This window comes from Amia ocellicauda, chromosome 16 (genome assembly GCF_036373705.1).
Source record: "Amia ocellicauda isolate fAmiCal2 chromosome 16, fAmiCal2.hap1, whole genome shotgun sequence".
Taxonomy (NCBI): domain Eukaryota; kingdom Metazoa; phylum Chordata; class Actinopteri; order Amiiformes; family Amiidae; genus Amia; species Amia ocellicauda.
This window is the reverse complement of record NC_089865.1, coordinates 24,695,027-24,722,120: the sequence shown is the minus strand read 5'-3', so window position 1 is coordinate 24,722,120 and position 27,094 is coordinate 24,695,027. Positions and strand designations below refer to the sequence as shown.

General features: G+C 38.4%; 1 protein-coding gene across 4 annotated transcripts in view; it reads left to right on the top strand.

Annotated features, from left to right (window-relative positions):
• Positions 1-27,094, top strand: part of adam23a (ADAM metallopeptidase domain 23a) — a 150,102-nt gene that overhangs the window by 43,239 nt on the left and 79,769 nt on the right. For all 4 annotated transcript variants that reach the window (XM_066687611.1, XM_066687608.1, XM_066687609.1 and 1 more), the window contains exons 5-7: positions 8,987-9,069; positions 17,049-17,112; positions 20,330-20,402. In XM_066687611.1, coding sequence (XP_066543708.1) covers positions 8,987-9,069; positions 17,049-17,112; positions 20,330-20,402 — 220 coding nt within the window. The remainder of the gene's footprint in view (positions 1-8,986; positions 9,070-17,048; positions 17,113-20,329; positions 20,403-27,094) is intronic.

The window sequence follows — 27,094 nt, the reverse complement described above, 5'->3', positions numbered from 1 at the left end:
AATGTAGTGAAAACTACACGTGTCGGTTAAATGGTGCCACCGCCATGTTGCGATGAGTGTCGAAATTGTGAAATGCTACAAAAATCTTCTTCTCCACTTCATACACATGCATACCTTATGCCCTACTGTTACGCTTGTTCATCAGAAGTTGCTCGGTCTCACACTTTCACATGGTCTGGTGGCCATAGTGGCTTAAGTGACACATTTTGGAGAATCTATAAAAAATCTTCTTCTCCGAAACCACAGACGGGACAGATTTGAAACTTGGTGTGTGATGTTATGTTATAGCCTATATTCAGATTTGTTCAAGACAAGTCGATAAGTCACATGGTTTGGCAGCCATATTGGATTGGCCAAGAATCTTCAAAGATGATCTTCTCCGAAACGGTTGGTCCAATTGATACAAAATTTTCTACATGTGACCTTGGCTAGCTCCTCTATCAGATTTGTTCAAGGCAAGTTGCTTTTTATAACAAATGATACATTGAAATCAAATCAGGGTAGTTGATTTTTTTTAGATTAATATTGGCTTGTACTTTAACATATTTGACCACAAGAGGGGGAACTTGACCATGAAAACCGATTTTGGCAAACTATGCCTTCATCTGATTTATATGATTACGAGTCTGAAAGCATATATTTCTTGACTGGAATCACCTGGAAGCCTCAATAGTATTATTATTATAATTTCTCTGCCGTAAGTTTCAAAAGCTTATACAAACAATACACTTGATACAGTGATACACAGCTGTGTAGAGTGTTGCCATATGCAATATGGACTCCATATGTCAGATGGGCTGGTGGCCAGTTTGATTTAAGTGACACATTTTGGACAATTTTCATACGTCTTCTCTGAAACCACAGGTACGATTGATGTGGAATTTTGTTCACATGCCTTTGGCTACATCCTCCATCAGATTTGTTAAAGGCAAGTTGATTGAAGAAACAAGATGGCCGCCATGAGCCAATCAAATTTCAGAGACGGTCTAGTTGGAAATAAATGCATAAGGTGCAGTATGGAACTATGTTAGAATGTATTGGACTGTTTAATACTTGACAGGATTGATCCCATAAGCAATATAGTGGTCACAGGTTATTATTGTTATTATTATACTGATTTTATCCTCTCTTTCACCAGAATATGTTCACATACCTATAACATTTAAACTGCTGGTTAAAAAGTCACCAAACATGGCATGGATGTAGGGGTCTATGACATGGTCACTCGATCACAAAACGGCGGCATAATGTGACATGGTTTGGTAGCCATCTTGATTGTAGTCCAAACAAAAAAATACATTTTTCAAACATAATTTTCTCAGGAACGGTAAAGAGTTGAACTATGACACTTATTGTGCATAGTGCGCTTATGTTAGTACTTAATTTGGCTATTTCCAAAAATTGATAAGTCGCACGGTGTGGCAACCATCTTTGTGGAATAACCCTGATTTTCAATCACAGCTTTCATGCATCTTGACATCCTCTCCACCAGTCTTTCACATTGATGTTGGGTGACTTTATGCCACTCCTATCGCAAAAATTCAAGCAGCTCAGCTTTGATTGATGGCTTGTGACCATTCATCTTCCTCTTGATCACATTCCAGAGGTTTTCAATGGGGTTCAGGTCTGGAGATTGGGCTGGCCATAACAGGGTCTTGATCTGGTGGTACTCCATCCACACCTTGATTGACCTGACTGTGTGGCATGGAGCATTGACCTGCTGGAAAAAACAATCCTCAGAGTTGAGGAACATTGTCAGAGCAGAAGGAAGCAAGTTTTCTTCCAGCACAACCTTGTACATGACTTGATTCATGCATCCTTCACAAATTATCACCTAATTAGTACATCATTCAGTAGACGTCTGTAGAATTCAACAGACACTGGAATGGAATGGCTGCCATACATGAGAGATGCTGATTTATGTAAAATATGCAGTGGTCTCTTAATTTTTTCCAGAGCTGTATTATATTTGCATTGCATTGTTCCAGCAAGATTGTGTATCCCATTTTTTGAATTTAAGCTTTGTGTATTGCTCCAGAGAGGCCAGCTGCAGTAGTTCTGTTTAGTTGATTTTTAGAAAACTATTTTCATCCAAGGCCATAGAGAGAACAGAAGACAAAGGAGAAGTGTGTGATAAAGTTTGGGGTACCTCACTGATGTCATGTAGTTGCCCAGCAACCAATGGGAGTAATCTTCTATATGATAGGATGTTCTTTAGAAAAACTTTAGATGTGTCTTAACTGGCCATCTCTGGAGCGCTTCGTTATATCTGAATAAACAATTTTGGTATTATTCTTATTAAATCGGGCCTTGAGTATTCCTTGTCCGCCTATATATTGAGGGAGTACATTTCTCCCTATCAATTCATACCGTTGATAAACTGTTACAAAAAGATGAAAAAATACAACAGAAGAAATGCAAGTGTGTTATTTTCATAATTTTGAAAAAAAAAAAGTAACATTTTCATAAATTGTTAAAAATCCAAAGGTTTGTAGATTGCGATGGTCATCAAGAACATTGATTTTGTATTCAATTAAACATTTCTTTTTAGATTTAGATGTATTCTTTGGATCATTATCATACTGGAATGTATATTTTTGACTCAGTTTAGCAGCGGGAACCAGGTTTTTGTCCATGCTTGAATCAATCTTTCCCTCAATTCTAATGATAACCAGGACCAGAAGATGTACACTCACCTAAATGATTATTAGGAACACCATACTAATACTGTGTTTGACCCCCTTTCGCCTTCAGAACTGCCTTAATTCTACATGGCATTGATTCAACAAGGTGCTGAAAGCATTCTTTAGAAATGTTGGCCCATATTGATAGGATAGCATCTTGCAGTTGATGGAGATTTGTGGGATGCACATCCAGGGCACGAAGCTCCCGTTCCACCACATCCCAAGGATGCTCTATTGGGTTGAGATCTGGTGACTGTGGGGGCCAGTTTAGTACAGTGAACTCATTGTCATGTTCAAGAAACCAATTTGAAATGATTGGACCTTTGTGACATGGTGCATTATCCTGCTGGAAGTAGCCATCAGAGGATGGGTACATGGTGGTCATAAAGGGATGGACATGGTCAGAAAAAATGCTCAGGTAGGCCGTGGCATTTAAACAATGCCCAATTGGCACTAAGGGGCCTAAAGTGTGCCAAGAAAACATCCCCCACACCATTACACCACGACCACCAGCCTGCAAAGTGGTAACAAGGCATGATGGATCCATGTTCTCATTCTGTTTACGCCAAATTCTGACTCTACCATCTGAATGTCTCAACAGAAATCGAGACTCATCAGACCAGGCAACATTTTTCCAGTCTTCAACTGTCCAATTTTGGTGAGCTTGTGCAAATTGTAGCCTCTTTTTCCTATTTGTAGTGGAGATGAGTGGTACCCGGTGGGGTCTTCTGCTGTTGTAGCCCATCCGCCTCAAGGTTGTATGTGTTGTGGCTTCACAAATGCTTTGCTTCATACCTCGGTTGTAACGAGTGGTTATTTCAGTCAAAGTTGCTCTTCTATCAGCTTGAATCAGTCGGCCCATTCTCCTCTGACCTCTAGCATCAACAAGGCATTTTCGCCCACAGGACTGCCGCATACTGGATGTTTTTCCCTTTTCATACCATTCTTTGTAAACCCTAGAAATGGTTGTGCGTGAAAATCCCAGTAACTGAGCAGATTGTGAAATACTCAGACCGGCCCGTCTGGCACCAACAACCATGCCACGCTCAAAATTGCTTAAATCACCTTTCTTTCCCATTCAGACATTCAGTTTGGAGTTCAGGAGATTGTCTTGACCAGGACCACACCCCTAAATGCATTGAAGCAACTGCCATGTGATTGGTTGGTTAGATAATTGCATTAATGAGAAATTGAACAGGTGTTCCTAATAATCCTTTAGGTGAGTGTATAACAAGCCCAAAGCAAAATAGATCCACCTCCATATTTCACAGAGGGGATGATGTTCTTCTCAACATGAGCTTCATCTTCACCAAACATAATGCTGATTTAAATTCTTTAAGGTCCCAATTGTCATGAAATGTGGAAAAGTCCAGGGGGGATGAATACTTTTGAGAGCCACTGTAAACTAAAAATGATCCAGAGGAAATTCAGACTCTTTTCAGTCAGAAACTGACTTCAGGGAACTCCCTTGTTGAAATGGGTCACGTGATATCAGAAAATTACAGGGTCCATGGGCCCTGAGATTACACAAATATATAAATAAAGCAATGAAAAACAATACGGTTGTGTGACTTGTATGTAATAAAATAAAAAAACATGTGTAACTTTTACAATGCCCTCATCTCCCCCCATCCTTTCCATGCTCTCAGTCCACCTCTGCTGGGTGGATGGCACAGGTTGGAAGCCGACATGCATGCGTAGCAAAGGGAAGGCATATGTAAACACGCACACAATTACTGCCACACTGTAACCATTACTTCATCTCGTTTAGGCTACTGAATGCGATAAATCACTAGCTTCATATTGTGGGGCTGAATGATTGAATAATAAAGGTATGTTACACGTATGTGTACTGATGTTCACGCAGCACGTGATGTGAATATCAGTAATATTGTAAAATAACATGGACAACAAGTTGATCAATTTACCATTGAAGCTATTGAGCACAGCTTACTATTCACCTACCTCACCTGTAATGATTCCTCAAGGGCCTGCATCTGTGTCCGGCTGTGGCATGTCATACTCCTTAATTATGCTGACAGTTACTAAGCAATTGTACTGCACATGGGTATACAAAGTTTCCAAGACAGTGTCGGGTGTGATGTTTCTGCATTCGTTTGTGATGTTTTAAACATTTTATTTAGCAATTACATGTGCGCTTCCCATCACAAACACACACACACACACACACACACGTACAGACGAGCTCAAATTTGTTGGTACCCTTACAGCTAATTGAAATAAGGCTTCATTCCTCCTGAAAAGTGATGAAATTAAAAGCTATTGCATCATGTATACTTGCATGCCTTTGGTATGTCATAGAATAAAGCAAAGAAGCTGTGAAAAGAGATGAATTATTGCTCATTCTACAAAGATATTCTAGAATGGCCTGGACACATTTGTTGCTACCCCTTAGAAAAGATAAGAAATAATTGGATTATAGTGATATTCCAAACTAATTAGTTTCTTTAATTAGTATCACACGTCTCCAATCTTGTAATCATTCAGCCTATTTAAATGGAGGAAAGTAGTCACTGTGCCGTTTGGTATCATTGTGTGCACCACACTGAACATGGACCAGAGAAAGTCTGAGGAGATCAGTAAGAAAATAATAGACAAGCATGGTAAAGGTAAAGGCTACAATACCATCTCCAAGCAGCCTGATGTTCCTGTAACAACAGTTGCAAATATTATTAAAAGTTGAAGGTCCATGGAACTGTAGCCAACCTCCATGGGTGCGGCTGCAAGACGAAAATCAACCCCAGATTGAACAGAAGGATAGTGCGAAGGATAGTGCAATAGTGCGAAAAAGAACCAAGAACTGCCAAAAAGATACGAGCTGAACTCCAAGGTGAAGGTACGTCATTTTCTGATTACACCATCCATCGCTTTTTGAGCGATGGTTATGTTTTGGGGCTGCTTTGCTGCATCTGGCACAGGGTGCCTTGAATCTGTGCAGGGCACAATGATATCTCAAGACTATCAAGGCATTCTGGAGTAAAACATACTGCCCAGTGTCAGAAAGCTCTGTCTCAGTCGCAGGTCATGGGTCCTTCAACAGGATAATGACCCAAAACACACAGCTAAAAGCACCCAAGAATGGATAAGAACAAAAAATTCAGAAAAAATTCTGAGGTGGCCTGCTATGAGTCCTCATCTCAATCCTATTGAAAATCTATGGAAAGTGCTGAAACTTGCAGTCTGGAGAAGGCACCCATCAAAGCTGAGACAGCTGTAAGAGTGGGCCAAACTACCTCTTAACAGGTGCAGAAGTCTCATTGAGAGCTACAGAAAACATTTGATTGCAACGATTGCCTCTAAAGGTTGTGCAACAAGATATTAGGTTGAGGGTCCCATCATTTTTGTTCATGCCATTTTCATTTGTTTTATTATTTACAATATTATGTTGAAAAAAAAATCAAAAGCAAAGTCTGATTTCTATTAAATATGGAATAAACAATCGTGGATGCCAATTACAATTGCCAATGTCAGTTTCAAGTTATTTCAGAGTAAATTGTGCATTCTTCAGCATCAATTCTTCTAGGTATACTTGCACAAAGTCAGGGATTTTGTAGGCATATAGTCAGGTTTTAACAATTACAGCAAACAGGTGCTAATGATCATCAATTCAATATGTAGGACTGGCAGCGAAAAAGCCATACCTCCGACGTGGAAACAAGGCCAAGCGACTCAACTATGCACAAAAACACACGAACTGGGGTGCAAAAAATTGGCAGCAGGTGCTCTGGACTGATGAGTCAAAATTTGAAATATTTGGCTGTAGCAGAAGGCAGTTTGTTCTCAGAAGGGCTGGAGAGCAGTACACAAATGAGTGTCTGCAGGCAACAGTGAAGCATGGTGGAGGTTCCTTGCAAGTTTGGGGCTGCATTTCTGCAAATGGAGTTGGGGTGGTCACACCAAATATGGATTTGATTGTAGATTTTTCTTCTGTTCACTCACATTGCATTTAGTTAACTGATAAATATAATCTATTAACGTCTATATTTGAAAGCATTCTTACTTTACAGCATTTTTTCACACCTGCCTAAACCTTATGCACAGTATTGTGTGTATGTATGTATGTGTGTGTGTGTGTGTATATATATATATATTGGGGGGCTCATGATGTGTACTGTGCAGTGCATTTGAGTCTGGACAATATAGTGTACACCTCTATGCCATTATCCAGATAGGGTATACAACGAGGTAGTATTGCAGTACAAACACAATATTGGATGTAGTAGTAATAAATATTTCCCAATACTCATAATTGTCTGTATGTATGTAGGTTGTCATAGAATCAAACATAATGCTATTATGTACATAATACTGCTGCTGTGTGTCCAACATTAATGTGTCTAGCACCTACTGCAGTGCTGTGTAGCTGCAATATCCTTGGTGATTTATGTAAGTTTCCTATTCATTAGCTTACTTACTCAGAAAGTGAGTTTATTTTTATCTTTTGAAAATATAGGGCTTACAGTGTGCTTCTGACAAAGCTAATGTATGATTTATTTATTTTTCCTAAGCATTGTTATTAAATTCAGTGCATATTTGGATGCCCTATTATTATTATTAATTTATTGTTATTGATTTCTTATATTTAGTTTAGCCAAATTCGATTAATGATACACTCTAACTGGATATCAATGAATTCATTGTCCTTGCTTTGTCTTACATTTACTAGGAGTTCATGTTCCATGAAGCATGTTATTGAAATGCAATTCGAATTAAGAGAAGCTGTGTAAAAGCCTTATGAATTGCCTCATAATTGTTTGTTCTACTCTGATACAGTTTAAAAAATATCATTTTAAAAAGGGACAAAACATGAAATAAATTACAACAAACTTCTGGAATCAAACCCACAAAGCTGGGCTTGGAGCGCTTTTCCTTAACCACTATGCCAACTGAGATTCAAAGTTAATTGTGAAACCTGTCATAAGTAGCCTACAGCCGACACAACCAACTGTCCTGATTAGTTAGTATATGACTCAATTACTGGTTAATTAGTCACAAATACATTTATAAATTAGGAAATAAGAGGAAATAAGAACAAATTTGTGTCTGTGTAATAGTACTTGTAATATTAGTCCTCTATCCCTGCTAGATAGCACTTCACAGTTTTTATTATGCTTCTCGCGTTCTTGATTGTTTTCCTCCTTGCTCCTTTTCCCGTAGCCCTTGTCTGTGACCCTACATCTTGACAGCACTTAGCTTTCACCGTCCAGGATGTAGGAAGTCACTTACTGTACTTGTGTAAATTGTAAATTGGAATTTGTAAAATGTATTATTCTGAATTGCTGTTTTAGCTAAATTGATTTTGTAATGACTGATGCCTTGTACTTCACTGTATTTTTGCACTTATGTTGTAAGTCGCCCTGGATAAGGGCGTCTGCCAAGAAATAAAAATAATAATAATAATAATAATAATAATAATAATAATAATAATAATATGTGTATGTTCTTTGGATCTATGATAAGTGTATGCACTCAATGTTACATATACTCATGTCGAGAATGAGGGGAGCAAATTGTCATCTGTGTGAGGCCAGTACACCCTGGCAGCATATCTTCGCCTATGTCAGGGTTGCTGTTGCTGTTGCTGGGTGTACAGTGCATCATTACTGTCCAAATGTCCACGGACACGTTGCGTGCTACTAACTACATTTCCTATGCATGTATGTGTGTATGCCATTCAGTAAAAACAAAAAGGCTGTTAGTAACTTGTTCTGGTGCAGCACACATACAACCATACATAAAAACAGAGACAGCCTCATACTTCCCATTGTTGACTGTGCACTGGAATGTTGCTATCCGCTGGACTGGAGCTGTCCCCTGAAATAGTGCTGTGCATAGAGTTAACACCATCATTTTCAATGTGCTATTGTGCACGTCGCAAACCTTTTTTTGGTGCATCACACAGCCACTCCCTCCATTTTGCACCTTGCATACAGTTAAAGGGTGAACAGCGCAGAATGGATTGCACTGGTTTTGGTTTTGAATAAAGTGAATAATGTGCATAGCCATTTGAGCCAAGCAATCCCTACAAATATTTGGCCCCACGTATCTATTGATTCACTTATATTCCAGAGCACACCACAGCAGCCCATACTACCCAAACTACAAGTCTGTTCTTGTTTAGATAAAGTCAATACAGTCAATTTATTGTGATTGATTTAGTGTGTGGAATAGTCAATTTCTACAAATATAATTTAAAATGCATTATGTTGTGATTTTGCTTTTGTGTTTTGTGTTTATTTTTTTTTAGTTTGGTTGACTTACAGCTTTGTTTCTGTATTTAGGGTGGAGAACATTGCTACTACCATGGACAAATCAGGGGAAATGAAGAATCTAATGTGGCAATTTCTACATGTAACGGCCTTCAGTAAGTTGTGTTTCCCCTTAATTTTTCGTTTCATCATTGAAGAATCAAACCATTCCAAGAAATAAGTAATTTATATTTTCACTTGTTTTCTCTTCAAATGTGAAAATCTAATTTTGTTTTTGTTTATTGTTAATCGATGTATCTTTCCACTGTGACTCCTACTAATGCTAGGATGCCAGTGACAGCTGGTGGTGGGTTTCAGGGAGGTGTACTGTCCAGTGTTGCAAATTTTTTTTTGCTACAAATTAGTCAATATATAACACATACATCATATGTACCCAGGTGTAATGGTCCCTAAATCCTAATTCAAGCATAATAATTATTTTCTTAAAAAAAAAAACAAAAAAAAAAACATTTTAAAAAGATTACTTAAATAGAATATAACACACTCCAACAATCAGGAACAGGAAGAACATAACACAATACAATGTTACTAATTATGACCAATGAGACAAAAGTACAATTTTCAGAAAAAAGCTGATAATTAAAAAGAAGAAACAATTTAATTACAGTATTAATACTGATCTCCTTGATTTAATTCAGAAATAGGGAGCTATAATGGCAGGCAATGACAGCAGAAATAAATATAAAAAGTAAGAAGTAAAAATAGTTTTCTGGCAACTGGATTTTTTTTTTTACTTTTCTGCAGTCTTTGACTGCTGCCTGTTTGAGTAAGTCAAGTAAATAGATTTACTTTACATAGATTGATATGTTTTCTTTTGTAAAGGAACGATGTATGCTAAACATGAAAATAAAGATCTAAGAGGATAGACAAGAATAATTGTGCAAAATTGTGTGTTTTGTGCAAAAATAATTATATTGTGTACTGTGTGTTATGTCTGTGGGGAAGCTGCAGTGTGGGCTGGCTCTTGCCCCTTCCTGAGGTGTCGTACTTTTGTTGCTTACTTAATCATTAGACTTGAATGTGCTACGGGGCTCCGGCTTCGGTTAAACCGATAGTGGATTTTCAAAACCGATACCGATAACAATAATTATGGTGGGGGGGGAAAGCCAATTTCCAATTAATTGGCCGATTTTATTTTTTTCTGTTCTTTTTTTAATCAATATATTGTCTAAAATACATAGCACTCAATGTAAAACAGTATGAACTTTATTGTAAAAAAAAATGTATGAACTAATTGATTTTTTTAAAATAATTACAGCATTAATTCAACATTACCCTTTTTAGATTATTGATGAAAATCAACTACAAATAATTAAATTCCAGCTGTAGAATGTGTAGATATGTAAATAAAGCTGCAGGCGCCTGAGAGGCACACAGCCTGTTCACCTGACTGACCCTCACTCTCACACAGGCTCAGTCATGACGGATGTGCTGGCTCTGCTAAAACGGAGACTCAAGACAGTATTTCACTTTTTTTTTGTAGATCCGTTTTATTTCTCAAAAGAACGCATGTAGATAAAATAAAACATAAAATAAACATGTGACAGCACCACGCATTGTATTACTATTATTAATAGATTTTCGTGTGGCATTTACAAGAAATATAGGTGGCTGCTGTTGTTTTTAGAACAGGATTAGCATGGAAACATTACAAAATAATTCTGGAATCATATTAGTGTGTCACCATGTACATAATCACCCAATGTTTGTAATCCACTCACTTGATTTACAAAAGAAATACGATTCAAAATAAATAATATAAACAAACAGGTTAATAAACAGAAACATGAATCTACAAATAAAAGACTTGTGCAAATAACTCAGTAGAAATTAGTAAATGTAAAAAAATGCCCTAATTTAAATGCCCACGCAGCTACGACTCGAGCGTACAATAATAAAACATATTTTTAAACGCAGCAATTGTAATTCTTCACTATTGAACTACTTATGGGACATAATACATTATGCTTATTATACTTCCCAATCAAATAAATTGTATAATCTTCTTGGAAATAGTTTTTCATCGGTTGAAAATAAATTATCCAGTGGGGAAATGTTGCTGTCTGAAAGCTCTGAAATGTATGTGGGTGCGGGTTTTCGTGCCTATAAGTGCTAAGTACCTATTTATAATACTGACAGAGTTGTAAACAAAGTACCTTCCATTTTATTTTATTCTTTTCAGTGTTTGATTAACTGTGTCATGACAACTTTAATTGACTCATTAACTCATATACATAGCTCTTCTCTCAGCCGAAGTTGTAAAGCGAGCATCAGTTTGAGGTTCCAGGCAAGCAGTGTCTGCATGCTGAGCCAAGTCAAATTTGACAATAGACTCCATGAGGCAGTCAGTGATGGATTTAATTTCACCACTAGAGGCCGTGTTTGTCCCCTATAACCAAGGATATTAATGCATACAACCCAATAAAACTACTGGCCATTATTGGCGTTCATTTCTGCTGAATGCCGATAGTTTAAAAAATCTGTTATTGGCCCCCGATTAATTGGCCTACCGATAGATCGTTCGACCTCTAATATATATACACCGATCAGCCATAACAGCCTGACCCGTCGAGGCATGGACTCCACTAGACCTCTGAAGGTGTGATGTGGTATCTGGCACCAAGATGTTAGCAGCAGATCCTTTAAGTCCTGTAAGTTGCGAGGTGGGGCCTCCATGGATTGGACTTGTTTGTCCAGCACATCCCACAGATGCTCGATTGGATTGAGATCTGGGGAATTTGGAGGCCACGTCAACACCTTGAATTAGTGATTCATCAGACCAGGCCACCTACAGTGGGCATGTGAGTGCCTACAATGGGCATGTGAGCATCAGAACTGGACCACGGAGCAATGGAGAAGGTGGCCTGGTCTGATGCTCACGTGCCCATTGTAGGCGCTTTCGGCAGTGGACAGGGGTCAGCATGGGCAACCTGACTGGTCTGCGGCTACACAGCCCCATACGCAACAAACTGTGATGCACTGTGTGTTCTGACACCTTTCTATCAGAACCAGCATTAACTTTATCAGCAGTTTTAGCTACAGTAGCTCATCTGTTGGATCGGACCACACGGGCCAGCCTTCGTTCCCCACGTGCATCAATGAGCCTTGGCTGCCCATGGTTCACCGCTTTTCACCGCTTTTCCTTCCTTGGACCACTTTTGATAGGTACTGACCACTGCAGACCGGGAACACCCCATAAGAGCTACAGTTTTGGAGATTCTCTGACCTAGTCGTCTAGCCATCACAATTTGGCCCTTGTCAAAGTCGCTCAGATCCTTACGCTTGCCCATTTTTCCTGCTTCTAACACATCAACTTTGAGGACAAAATGTTCACTTGCTGCCTAATATATCCCACCCACTGACAGGTGCCATGATAACGAGATTATCAGTGTTATTCACTTCACCTGTCAGTGGTCATAATGTTATGGCTGATCGGTGTATATGTATTTATATATATACACAGACAGGTGAAAAATGTAAGGAAAAACCTGGATAAATGAATGGAGGAACATAACTAATTATGAACTGGTTGATGTATAGGAAAAAGAGGGTGTTGATAAGAGGAGTTGCTTCTAACTGGAGTGAGGTTGTTAGTAGAGTTCCACAGGGATCAGTATTAGGGCCTTTTCTTTTTCTAATCTATATTCATGATCTGGACTCTGGGATAGTTAGCATCCATCCATCCATCTATCCATTTTCAAAACCTCTTATCCTGGCAAGGGTCGCGGGGAAGCCAGAGCTGATCCCGGCAGGTATACACTCAGGATGGGTCCATCGCTGGACAACACGCACAAATGCATGCGTGCACACATGCACACACACACTTCATTGTGTTACAACATTAAATCAGAATGGATTTAATCAGGAGTTTTTGCCACTGATCAACACATAAAATGTCCATAATGTCAAAGTGAAAAATATAATCTGCAAAGTGTTCTAAATTAATTACAAATACAAAACACAAAATAATTGAATGCTTAGGTGATCACCCCCTTTGCTATGACACACCTGATTGAGCTGTGGTGAAACCAATTGTCTTTATAAGTCATGTAATTAGCTGAATGGAGTCCAGCTCTGTGAAATTAAGGTTTGTCACATGATTTCAGGTTAAATATACCTGTCTCTGGGAGGTCCCACAGTTGGTTAGTACAATTCCTAACAAAAACTACATCATGAAGACGAAGGAACATTCACAGCAAATCCAGAATAAAGTTCTTCAAAAGCACCAATCAGGGGTAGGATATAAGAACATTTACAAGGCATTGAATATCCCCTGGAGCACAGTAAATCCATTATTAAGGAATGGAGAGAATATGGCACAACTGTGAATCTGCCTAGATCAGGCCGTCCTCAAAAACTGAGTATCTGGGCGAGAAGGGCACTAGTCTGGGAGGCCACCAAGAGGCCTATGACAACTCTAAAGGAGTTACAGTCTTCCACAGCTGAGCGGGGAGACACTATGCATACTGCAACAATAGCCTGGGTGCTTCACAAAAGTGGCCTTTTTGGCCTTTTTTCCCCTTTTTGGTGCAAATACAATTTAGTTCATGATTGGACTAGAGCACTCAAGTCAAGAGTGTCTCTGGTGTCTCTCCTCTGGCCACAGGCTCTTCTAGAGAACCTGACTCAAACTGGAGCATGCAAGGACCACCCTCCAGGATCACACTTTATGTTCTAAGTTTCAGGAAAGGTCCTTCTAGCAGCACTTGCAGAAGGTGAAGGGAGAGACCTGCCCTGCTTCAAAGAGCTCCTTCACGGAGTCCATCCCCCATTAGGAAATTGTGGCCTTTATCTCCCCCTCCTGTGCAACAGAAGCTGCTGCTTCCCATCCCCAAGAAGGTGATCCTGCTCTCTATAGTGGTTAAAGCAGGGAGCTTTCAGAGATCCACCATTACTGTTATCATGAATAATTTCACAGAGATCATGATGGTCCAACAAGCCATGTTTGCCACGAGTCAGGACCACACTCTCTGGCAGCTTTGTCCTCCATGGCCCTCTCCCTGCCAGCCTCTCAATCTCTGCCAGCCAGGAGGGCACTGGCCCCACCTTCCATGGCTTCTTCTGTGTGTGAGCATTCCAAAGATAGATGGCATGAAGATGCTATCTTTTTGATGGAGAGGAGGGCCAGTTAGACACAGATATCTGCAGCAGCAGCCCCACCCTGGAACTAGGGACAGAAGCGCCAACATGTTTAAGTTTGGATGCTTGTTGTAGAACCCGTCTCTGAAATAACTGGAAAAGTCGTTGAGATAATGCAAATAGAACTTTAACAAGCCGGCTTGGAAGCGCCACGTCCTTCAGTGAGAACTTAATGTTTACAAACTTGAGTGAAGCTTTATAGGAAAATGATGTAGAATCTTGTGGCCATTCATCCAATCAGAAGCTTCAAAAGATGCAAGCTCTTGAAAGTTTGTATGCTGCCCTTCCCAAGGGAGGAGGTCATCATAGAGGCAGATGTCTGGTCCTGTTACAGCATACAAACGGTACGATCTTGTGGTTTTCTTAACAACGAGGTAACATCTTTAGCTTTGAGAAGAGAAACAGGAAATCCACACACAGGCAAACCCAAGGGTGGATACATTCGGGAAAACCCATTTCTCTTATCATACAAAAACAGAAGAAGAAGCATAGAGAATAATTTCAATAGGATGTATCTTTAACAACCACTTTGTTGGTTTTGCTAGGCTAGATAAAGCTAATTTGCTCAGTCTGTATACAAGCCATTTCTAATGCTAACATCAATATAAAACATATAATTATCACAAAACACTTTCTTCAACTTTCCTATACAGAGTCTTCACTTGTTTTCCAGGTGATGAATCATTTTAGAAGGTTTCATAGCTTCATTGCTCAAAATCACACTGCAAACAACACATTAAGGTTTTGGGCAGGCTTCATCCCTGCTCAAAATAAACCCATACTTAATATATGTCGCGTCATATTTGTGGTTGAAGGTGGAGCGTTTCCTCTTCTTTTCCAGCCCTTCTTCCCTTTTATTACATTCCTTCTCACACTCCTCACCTCTATCACGTTTCAATTTAGTAGTTCCCGAAAAAAACTTCGACATTTGTGATCAAGTTAAAATGTTTTTTTCTAGTGCTCTCTACTGCAGTACTAACACCCGCCAACAACGTTATGTGCAATAAAAACCCGGAGCAGAGCTTATGGAGTGGAACCGCTTTGTAATACATTGTGAGTAGGACTTTGTTGAATTGGATTCACAGGTAGAAAATATTAATATGATGTCAGTTTTTGTTTTTCATTTTTTTTTATATGCATTTAACAGTATGTTTTTTTAATGTTTACACGGAGTGGCTAAGAGGCTGACAAGGGCAAGTGCCAGTCCGCGGATCGTTCATTGAGAACCACAAACATAGAGGACAGAAGACAAAGAAGGATTCAGTGATAAAGCTTGGGATACCTCATTAACATAAGGAATATAAGAAGAAACAAGAATGTTTACAAACGAGAGGAGGCCATTCAACCCATCATGCTCGTTTGGCGTCCATTAATAACTAAGTGATCCAAGGATCCTATCTAGTCTATTTTTGAATGTTCCCAAATTGTCAGCTTCAACCACATCACTTGTGATTGTGACAACTCTGTGTAAAGAAGTGTCTCCTGTTTTCTGTCTTGAATGCCTTGAAGCCCAACTTCCATTTGTGTCCCTTGGTCCATGTGTCCCTGTTGATCTGGAAAAGCTCCTCTGGTCTGATGTGGTCAAAGCCTTTCATGATTTTGAAGACTTGAAGTCCCCATGTAGTCTCCTCTGTTCCAAGGTGAAAAGGTTCAGTTCCCTCAGTCTCTCCGAGTAGGACATTCCCTTCAAACCTGCAATAAGTCTGGTTGCTCTCCTCTGAACTGCCTCTAGAGCAGTGATATCTTTCTTGAAGTGTGGAGCCCAGAACTGTACACAAGTATTCCAGATGAGGTCTAACTAGTGCATTGTACAGTCAATCTCCCCATCCAAATAATTTGGGGAAGCAATATTTCTTTTCATACTTCTATTAAACAGTTTTGGCCAATGTTTTTTGCTCCTCAATTTGTTAAGTTTTGGTACAATTTCTCCTGAGCTGCTAGTAGTATATTTTAACCATCCATAACCATCCATTTTCAACTTAATCTGTATCTAGTGTGCCCCAGTCTAACTCTTCTGAGTGTTTTCTAAAATTATAGACCATTGTTTTTTGAAACTGGGCTTTCCCAGTCTATGTTTGGGAAATGATAATCCCCCATTATAACAGCCTACACCCAGTCCTAATTACAGTGTACAATGCAACATCTTCCTGAATATCTGAATTGGGTGGTCTGTACTACACTCCTACCAGTAATCATCCAATATTTTACTCAAATGTTTAACACACAAAGATTCCGTTTAATTAGCAGGATCAAATTTGATTTCTTCTGCCTAATGCTAATAATGCTACCTTTAGATGACCATCTCCAGAGCACTTCATTATTATTGAATAAACTACTTTGGTATTATTCTAGTTAATCACATCCTGAGTGTTCCTTGTCCACCTGTTTGGGGGGAATACATTTCTTACTATTACTTACACTAACTTAACAGGTTTGAAACATCTTAAAATTGATTTCTGCATCAATGACGTAGTTTCCTTTTTGCAAATTGACATTCTTAATTGATGCAATAAAGAAATGCATTATTATGTTTCTCCAAATATGCACCAAGACCCTAAATTAAGAATCAGTCAATCTCCGCCCACTGTTTTAAAGATCTATATTATGGTAGAGGTGATTGTGTGGATTTCGGATTAACCAGAGTACAATTTTGTTTTTAAGCACATTATTTGTAATAAACATTTCCAAGAATAACAGTGTATGTATAACAGTTTTTAGATTATTAGTTTTATTTTTAGGGAAAATCCATGAATTATTAATTTACACTGAAAAGTGCAAATCAGATAAACCGGTGGATTATCGGGAGTCTACTGTACTGCAATAAATGTGAATCATGGAATGTGTAACACAGAAATTATAAAGAAGACACTCTGCTGCTCTTGTTTTATTCTAATCTCTCTCTCTCTCTCTCTCTCTCTCTCCCTCCATTTAACAGTGGTATGTTTGACGATGGCCTGTATGTGTACCTAATCGAGCCTTTGCAGCAGACTCATTTTATAGTAAGTTTTTGTTTGCTTATTAGTAACTTGCATACTTTTGACTTGACAGCTGCCCACAGGTGTATACAATGATACATTTCTTCTAAACAGGTGCAGAAATGGCAATTTTATAATCCTTAATGATTGACATGGATATTACTCAAATCATGGGACAAGTATCAGGAAGAAAAGTTTTCAGTGGAATAAGCAATAAGCTTATTGTCCTTAACTACACTTTAAACTATAATTTTCCCTCAAAGTAAAACAACAAAACACCTGTGTAACAGGGAGGACACGGAGGGTTTGGTCTTAGCCGGTAGACTTTATTTATTCAATATATATACATGATTAAAAAAAAAATTAACGATATCCTCCTCCTGGAGGAGCCTTCAAACTCAAACAAATCAAATTAACAAAAGAAAGTAACAATAGAAAGGCAAAGAAAACAAGCAAGCATGGGGAGTCTCCTAAAGGTGCTCCAAGGCAGAAAACAAGCCAATGTCATCTTGGGATCTCTCTGGAAAAAAACAACAGGGAGCTTTAAAAAAGGTGAGGCACAGCTGTAGTGAGAGCACTGATTGTCATCTGCATCAGCACCGCAGTTGTGTAACTTTGTTGAGATGCAGCTGCCGACACCTTGGGTAGGGCAGGAGATAGCACTACTAACTATAGAACTACTTACTTTGTACTCTATATACCAGGGGTTCCCAATCTCTGGTGATGGAGGGCCAATTTCCGGAGGTTGCATGGGATGGGGGGGCCACATTAGAAAATGAGCCAATTCATACATTTTAATTAACTTTAATTGTGGTTTTATTATTTTTGCCCAAATTACATGTGCAATTTGTAACAGAAAATGTTCAGAAAATGTAACGAATATAGTAAAGGTTCAGAAAGGGGTGGTTGAAGGTTGGCTTAGGGGGGCCGCACCAAACATCCTCGAGGACCGCATTTGGCCCCCGGGCCGCACTTTGGGAACCCCTTCCATATACTATAACACAGGGTGGTCTATGATGTTATGTTATGCATTCTACCTCTTGGTAGTTAGGTCAATGCTTAGCACCACTATAGAGACAATAAGAAATTACGTCTTCCCCAGAGTGATGAAATAAGTGAGGGCAACTTGGAAGGTTTTGTGAAATATACTGTTCTGTCCATGAATAAAAAACACTGTCAAAATATATGAGACAGACCTCCCTAGTCCTTATGGATCATGCCAGTGGTCACATGCTATGTAGAGGCTGTGTTTTATGAAGGACACTATGACCCCCATCACAGTACATAGTATTAGGGCCCTGCACTTTATACGTCTTGTTTTCTTTTGAAAATATACGCAAGCATTTTGTTTGCCTTTTTTATTGCTTTCCCACATTTATTGGATGAGTCCATATAAACTCCTAGGTCTAGAAACTAAGTGACACTAAATAGGCTGCTGGCAAACAACCGTACATTATTATTTTAAAGATATATTAGTAATATGTTACAACATTGATGTTACACTTTCTATGTTTTTAATTATTCCGGGAACCATTGCTGTTTTTTTCATTTTTCAATTTTTTCTAAGTATGTGTTCCTACTAGTAAACTGAAACATTTAAATAATGTATTTACACATCCTAAGAAATAATATTGAGACCTTTTAGTAATAAAAGGGATGCCTGATTAAATAAATGTTCATAGCAGATACTGCATAATCATTATGACTGTCATGTCCTCAGCCTGACCTTCCCTAGCTCAGATGTCGCCCTTGTCCCAGCTTTTGCCTTGTTCTTCCCCTGCCTCTCCATTTACATTCACCTGATTATTGAATTATCATTCCTGTCTCTTGGAATGATCACCTCACCTGCTCCTCATTCCACTTGTATGTATACCCCTTTGTTCCTGACATTCAGTGTGAAGTCTTGTTTGCTTCCATTGCAGGATTTCCAAGGCTTTTTATCTGTGTTTATATGTTAGTGCCTTCGACCCCTGCTTCCCTTTTTGACTTTTTGACCTGATCTTTGTCCTTTGCTTGTATTTTCTGACCTTGTCTTCCGGATTCCCTCCATAACCCTGTTTGCCGGCTCTGACCTGATTATGCCCTGCACCTGGGATTATACCCCTGTCTGCCCCAACATGGCAACCCAACAGTGGCAAAATGTGCTAATAGAATGACTAATTTAGATAATTAAAGGATTTTTTAGATTATTAATCAATAAACCTAAGAAAGCAGCTTGTGTAAAAAAAAAAAAAAACAAGCAGCTGCCAATTTCTGAACAATTTTCTCCCCTCTCCCTTGCATGTATTTTCAATAACTATAGTACTGTATTTGGGAGCTGCATTGTAAACAACTGCTCGCAGCACTATTTTAACGTAATGAAGTTAGTGGTAGACGATAAGACTGCACCTGCACCATGTATAACACTGCTACTACAGTAGAATGTTAAAAAATATATTATAATTTTCAGCCTCCCCCACCGTCCCCCAGTCCCTCATTTCCCCATGTTGAAATTAATCATGCTGACAGTAGTATTAATCACCCACTGCCCACGTTTGACTCTCTCTAGCAGCTGTTACATATAGTTTCAACAAATGCTTACTTGACATATCATTGTGGAACTGCCTATTTCGATTTTTCCATAGCAACATTGCATGTATGTGTGTGTGTGTGTGTGTGTGAATATACATATATAGATAGATAGAGATAGAAATATATAGATAGATAATTAATTTGAAATAAACATGAAAACATCAAGTATTCAAACGATTTGGTGTGACAAACCTAAATTAATTCAAGTGCATAAAATGAGCCTAACAAGCCACACGATTAGTTGAATGGCCTCTGTTTGTATGCAATAATAGTGGTTCTCATGATTTCAGAATAAACCTCAGTAAGGTTCCTTGGTCAGGTAGTGAATTTTAAGCAAAGACAACCATAGTCTTTATGGTTAAATGGTCAAGGATAAATCTGGGATAAAATAATCGAAAAACACAGGTCAGGATACCAAAGGTTGTTCCAACCAAATACTGAGATGAGGGGTCTGAATACAACATATTTAAGGTTTTTCTCTTTCTCAGATTTGTGCTGGCATTAACTGTAACTTATCTTACCCTTAAAAATCTTCAGTTTTAGCATTTGCAAGGCACTGTATATACATGCACACACACACACACACACATATAAAATACCTGATAATGACCTTTGGCAATTTGCTTTTATTGTAATTTTAATCTACATGTATATTTTATTTATTTCTCAGGACACAGCAGCACGACCTCATACTATCAGAAAGACCCCAGGAATTCAATCAGTGGAGCAGTTCGAAGACCTAGGTAATTTGTTTTGATTTTAGTTCTGTTTGCTTGTGATTGGTATAGTAACATAGTCACAAAGAAAAAAGAAAATGTTTCTTTACGGGCAGGTCTAGTTTAAGGCAGGTCTGTCATTCTTTCTGTCATGCAATACAACATAGTGTAAGACTATGTTAAATGTTAAATAATTTTAATTAACTTTTTATCATATATCACCCATTTTGGGAATTGGGACAAATCATGTCCTACCAAAAAAAACATAATTATTACTCATTAACCCAACTAATAAATTTTTTTGGGGGGTGATTGTTTTTTTTTTAAATGATCTGTATATATGAAATAAATATGATTTATTAAATGTTTTGATCAGATAAAAAAATGTTCAACTTATAAACTTGCCCTGTGCCAGAAAACACCCTTGTCCCAGACAAGAATTCACAAATTCAAACAATAAAAACAAATATTAAAAGCCTTCAAAATCTAAAACTAACAATACCTACTGATAACATAGGTGTAAAAATGCACTATTATAATCATATTTGTTTTAAAATATATTTTTTATGAAAATGTTGGCCCTTTAAAGTTGTGTCCCAGATTTTTGTCAACTCCATCAGATTTCTACAAAAACATCATTTAATTAGGCATAAAAAGGGTTAGCTATATCCTAAGGACCCCTGTCTCACTTCCTGGTTTCAAAAAAGGCATGAATGCTGCTCAAGCACTGGTAAGCTTTCTATTTTTTGATAAATTCATTAAATAGTATTGCTATCAGGTGTGTCTCAAGCATAACAGGTCAACTCCGTTTCCCTTCTAAATCAAAACTAAATAAGTATTATGGTTTAAAAATGTGTATTTTGATTAGCATTAAGAGCACTCTTAGCAACTTTGAAAAATAAAATGGCTACTCACTACGACTATGCTGTGAAAGGAAAAAATAGAACATTTTGTCAACTCCGTCAGATATTCCATATTATGGAGTTGACATCTATGCTGACGGAGGTGACATAAGTCTCAGTTCTCTTTAATAATTGAATAATGTGTTTGAAATTAGTACTTTATTTTCAATTAAGTTATTTAAATACCATTACTACATTAATCAAGTGTTTTAATAGATGCCTATCAATGACTAAGAAGGGTATTTACTTCAAAATGTTTCAGGTACAAATGGCTAAACACAAACTCTCATTAGAGGTGAAGAGGGCTAGAAACAGAGAGTATCAGAGAAAGAGAAGGGAGAGGATAAATAATCAGCCAGACAAAAAGGCAGAAGAACTACAAAGGGAGAGAGAAAGATGGAGAAAAAGGGTTGTAGAGGGGAAAATAAAACAAGTAAGAGACATGAGTGAGCAAGCAAGGAGATTAAAGAGGAGGACATGGGGAAGTTCTCAGAGGTCAAGAAAGCGCAAGGAAGCTCTGCAGGTAGCAGACAAACCACCAGGTAGTAGTCCATTAGATGAGGGCCTTGATGAGCCAGGTGTTAGTAGACAGTCCCTTGCAGGAGAGAGGACCAGGAAAAGACATAAGAAAAGGCGCTTAAGAGAAATCAAGTCTTTAAAAAACAAGCTGCTGAGATTGAAGAGAGAGAGGGATAGTCTTAAAAAAAAAAAAAAAAAAGTTAAACGAGCAAAGCCTGCATCCAAATGTGTCATGAACTCTCCACAAACCATGACTGAGAAAATGATTAGAAGAAGTGACTTGAGAAATCCCTTAATTAAGAGGACCCTTCTTTTTCACCATGCTTTGGTAAATGAGCTCTCCACAAACAAACACAAAACTCTACCCAGGAAACAAGCATTGACTTTATCGGGAACATTTCTGAAAAAATATCGCATTCTCCACAAGATCCAACAGTTTGGAATATCTTATAAATCTCTAAACAAAAAACAAACCAAGGCAAAAAAGCAAGATACCTCCAGGTCATCACAAAACACATTCAAGACTTCTTCCACAACTCTGCCCGGATTACAACAGATAAACAAGACACCAAAACAAGGAACAAAGTATGGACACCATGATAAACTTACACAAAGAATTCACCACAAGCAACCCTACAGTAAAATTCAGTTACTCATCCTTTTGTGCTTTAAGGCCCTTTAATATTACTGCACCAAAACCCTCTGACCGCAAAACATGCCTATGCCAACTTCATGAGAATGCAGCTTTAATGTTGGAGGTGCTGAAATCATCAGGGCTTATGGATTCAACAAAACTGGAGGATAGTTTTAAATTGGTGTGTTGCACACCAGCAACTGAGTCCTGCCTCCCTCGAAAATGTACACGCTGTGTAAACAAGCAGACATTGCTGCTTCCAGAACATGTAGGAACTAATGTCCACTGGAGGCAATGGGAAAGAGTGGGACAACAGCAGATGAAACATACACCTCAACAATAATGGTATCTCATGAAGGCAAGCTCTCAGAGCTTATACGATTATATGAGGAAAAACTCAAAAGCGAAACCACAATACATGTGTGTCTTGTCCGGAACCAGTCACAAGAATACTGCAACCTGATTCAAGCATGCAAAGAGAACGAGGTCATCATACACATATATTTTTCAGAGGCATGGAAATGCAAGTTCCAGGCATGCCATTTCGGACAGAACTTACCTCTGTTAAATTTACATACTGGTATGTATTACACAAAGGAAGCTAAGTCAGGATTCTGCACAATCTCTGAATCTAAACGCCAAGATGCTGCATCCATTTGGGCCTACATGGATTCTGTACTGAGAGAGATACAAAGGGCACATCCATCAATTGATACAGTACATTTCTGGTCAGATGGTCCAAGCAAGCAATACAAGAATAAGAACTTCTTCCTCCTCTGTGACATTCCTCTGAAATTGAGGTTTAAAAGGGCAACATGGAACTTTTTTCCAACTTCACATGGAAAGGGCGCTCCAGATGGAATTGGAGGGGCAGTGAAGAGGGCAGCTGACAGTCTGGTTTTAAGAGGACATGACATTGTCAATGCCAAGCAGTTCCATGACAAGGTTTCCAACAGCCTTAACAATGTACTGCTCTACCTCACTGATGGACGAGAAATTGAGAGGTTCGACAAAGTCCTTCCTCCTACCCTGAAACCTTTGCCTGCAAAAAGAAGGATTCACCAGATCATCCCAGATCAAAAGAGTCTCTGGTACAGAGAATTTACATGTTTCTGCACTGAACCAAGAATGTGTCACTGTTTCAGTCCTATTTGTTTTGCTTTAGGCACTGAGCAAGGCAGCATGGATAACCAGATATATTCTGCAGCCCCCAAAAGAAATGTGTTAAGACCTTTAGCACAACTTCTGATGGAAATGGAAGAAGAGCCACCATCAGGCCCTGAGGGCACATCCACAGGAATAACTGCTGAGAGTATTACACCTGATGACTGGATGGCATTAGTTTATTATGAGCACTGGTTGTTGGCCAGAGCTATTTCTGTGGATGGTGAAAATCAGGATGTGAGAGTGGAATTCCTGCATCCCCATGGCCCCAGTTAGAAATTCACACCTCAACAGGGCAGGAGAGATGAATGCTTTTGCCCTGTTAAAGATGTTCTGGTTAAACTGGTGGGAAATGCAGCTCCTATGCGTCTCAGTCGAACAAGGGAAATATATTGCATTTCTCCAGATGTAATGGAAGGTGAACACATTAGCCATCTGCATCCCAGTGACTAAACAGAAACAATTTGGTTACAAAAGTCAATGTCAATGTACAATCAGTTGTTGTTTTTTAATTGGGATGGTGTCTGTTGAATTCTGACAGAGGAAAATAGGTCTTGTTATTGTTATTTTGTTTGAAAGTTGATCAGTTTGGTTAAGTCTCACATCTTCTCAGATTTGTTTTAAGGTTTCAATGTAATAGCTGATTTCTGTTAAGATCTGAAATAATCAAAAGAGAAGATTCATGTTTGAAATGGCTTTCTGTGTGCTTCCAGGTTTTTCATGTTTGTGTACAATTTTGTGTTTTATATGACGTCAACTCCGTCAGTTGGCTGTCAACTCCGTCATTGAGAAGTCGCCTCTGTCAAACAGATTCTTTCTGTTATATTCATTAAATATATATTCATAATGATTTATAAAATGAGTTTATGTCAATAAAAAGTTTCTATGGTACACCTAATGTGTGTTCTTTGTGTTATAAATGATATTATACGTTGCTTATCACAAAGACAAATTACATTATCAACAGAAATTGTAGGTCGGGAGCATTGTAATGGTATTTATTTCTCAAATAAAAAGATATCAAACTTTTTGATTATACAGCAAATTAAATAATCTTGTATTTAATACAAAAAAATCATTAAAACATTTCCTTCATGTTTTATAATACTATGACTTTTTATGTGCCTGACGGAGTTGACAAAATTCAAGTCCTCAGCTGCAAAAAATGCTAATTAAGAAAAAACGTAATCACTGGGAGGTTGGCCCATTACAAGGTTTAATAGCCAAGACTTTGACCTTTTAAAATATATTTTCCCAGCATAATGAAGAGTAACATTTTTTTTTTTTAAATAAGGTTTTGTACCAATTCTGAAGAATGGGTGATATATATTTTTTTAATGTAATGCTACGGAGGTTTGTTGCACTCAGTGCTTGTTATTGTGTGGAACCTAGTCGCAGCAATTCCTGGTTATTAGCCAATAGGATGTTATTAATATGGGACGTCCTATTTAGAGCTTGTGTTCCCATTAGTTAGTGAGTTGATTGCTTGCAGATTCCCTGTCCGGGCATCTCTCTACACATTCTGGGCTGGGGCAAGAGCAGCACTTTAAACTTGTCAAAAAAACAAAACAAAAACAGGTATTTGGTTTTCCTGATTTCTATAAATAAGCAGCTAAAATGTGCATTGTTTGTCATGTGGACATATGTCAACCTCGCCTCTAAAATATAAAAGTGCATACACACGACCGGAGGGTGCACAGTGCCATAGCTTGTGTTCACCTAGAAACTCCTACATCAGTGGTGGAAACAAATGATTTCTAATGCAGACGCATATGTCTAGCAGCGCACAAATCGAGAAATGTGCTCCTCACCCGTTTCAATACAGACCCACTGAAATAGATCTGTGATAGACAAGCACCAGAAACCGCGTCTAGTTTGCATATATAATGTTGGTTGATATGGGATGTTTCACTGGTGATATGTGGTTGTGAACAAAAATATGTTTGATTCCTAACCTGCCTGATTTCATGGAGATTTTGAGCTGAGTTTTTCGACTTTGAAATGACTCAGAATCGTGCATTTCAGGTCTCAGTTTTCAAAATCTTCTAGGGGAGGACCCCCACACCCCCCAACCTGAATTACTCAATCGTCTTTGTCTTCATTTTTCAACACTAATTTTGTGCATTGCACATTGGGACAAAGGGAAATGGTAAATACATGAATCTAATAAGACAAAATGCTTGAAAGTTTCTATTATGTTTATCTATATGACTACAATAATCTTTAACAAATAAAAATGTAAGTGGTTGCAACCGTTTTAATACTAATGTATACATTTTTTTAAACATTTTGTGTAATGTGGGGGGGGTTACCCCAATGTCTGGACCTTGACTATACCTTGACCAAGAAATGTGGACCCTGACACAAAATAATTGACTACCCCTGGTGTAAGAATATAATGCAGCTCACGCTTTTTGCACAGGTTTTGCCATAATAAGAAAAATGACATTTCCAAGAAAGCAATTCTCTTTTGTTCTTCCTTGGAAATGTGACTGCCTATGCCTAAAGAAAATATCTGTGTCCGTATTCACAAAGCATCTGAGAGTGATAAATCGGTCCTAAGTGCCTGAAATATCTGAGAGTGATGTCAATTTGTTCCTACTTTTACTCTTAGGAGAAAAAGTTAATCATAAAGATTATTTAGAATTAAAAGTACTCCTCTAGAGGTCAGTATTCAGTTGTGGGCCGACACCTGGCAGATGAAATTCATTGTGGACAAGTGCAAGGTATTACATGAAGGTAACATAAATGTCCACTATAATTACACTAAGGGAGGAATAGAACTAGATGAATTAACGGATGAGAAAGACCTAGGAGTCTATGTGGACTCCTCACTTTCTCCATCCAAACAATGTGGGGAAGCAATAAAAAAGGCAAACAGAATGTTAGGGTATATTGTAGAATTGTAATTTTAAGACAATGCACTAGTTAGACCTCATCTGGAATACTGTGTACAGTTCTGGGCTCCACAATTCAAGAAAGATATCGCTGCTCTAGAGGCAGTTGCAGAGAACAACCAGACTTATTACAGGTCTGAAGGGAATGTCCTACTTGGAGAGACTGAGGGACCTGAAACTTTTCACCAGAGGAGCAGAGGAGACTACGTGGGGACTTGATCCAGGTCTTCAAAATCATGAAGGGTATCGACCACATCAAACCAGAGGAGCTTTTCCAGATCAGCATGGACACACGCACCCGGGGACACAAATGGAAATTGGGCTTCAAGGCATTCAAGACGGATAACAGGAGACACTTCTTCATATAGAGAGATGTCACAATCTGGAACAAACTCCCCAGTGATGTGGTTGACGCTGAAAATTTGGGAACATGTAAAAATAGACTGGATAGTTTCCTTGGATCACTTAGTTATTAATGGACACCAAACAAGCACCATGGGTGGAATGGCCTCCTCTCATTTGTAAACTTTCTTATGTTCTTATATCCAATAATAAAACATTTAAAAAAATGTAAAAATAAGCCACAAAATGAATGAAAAATGA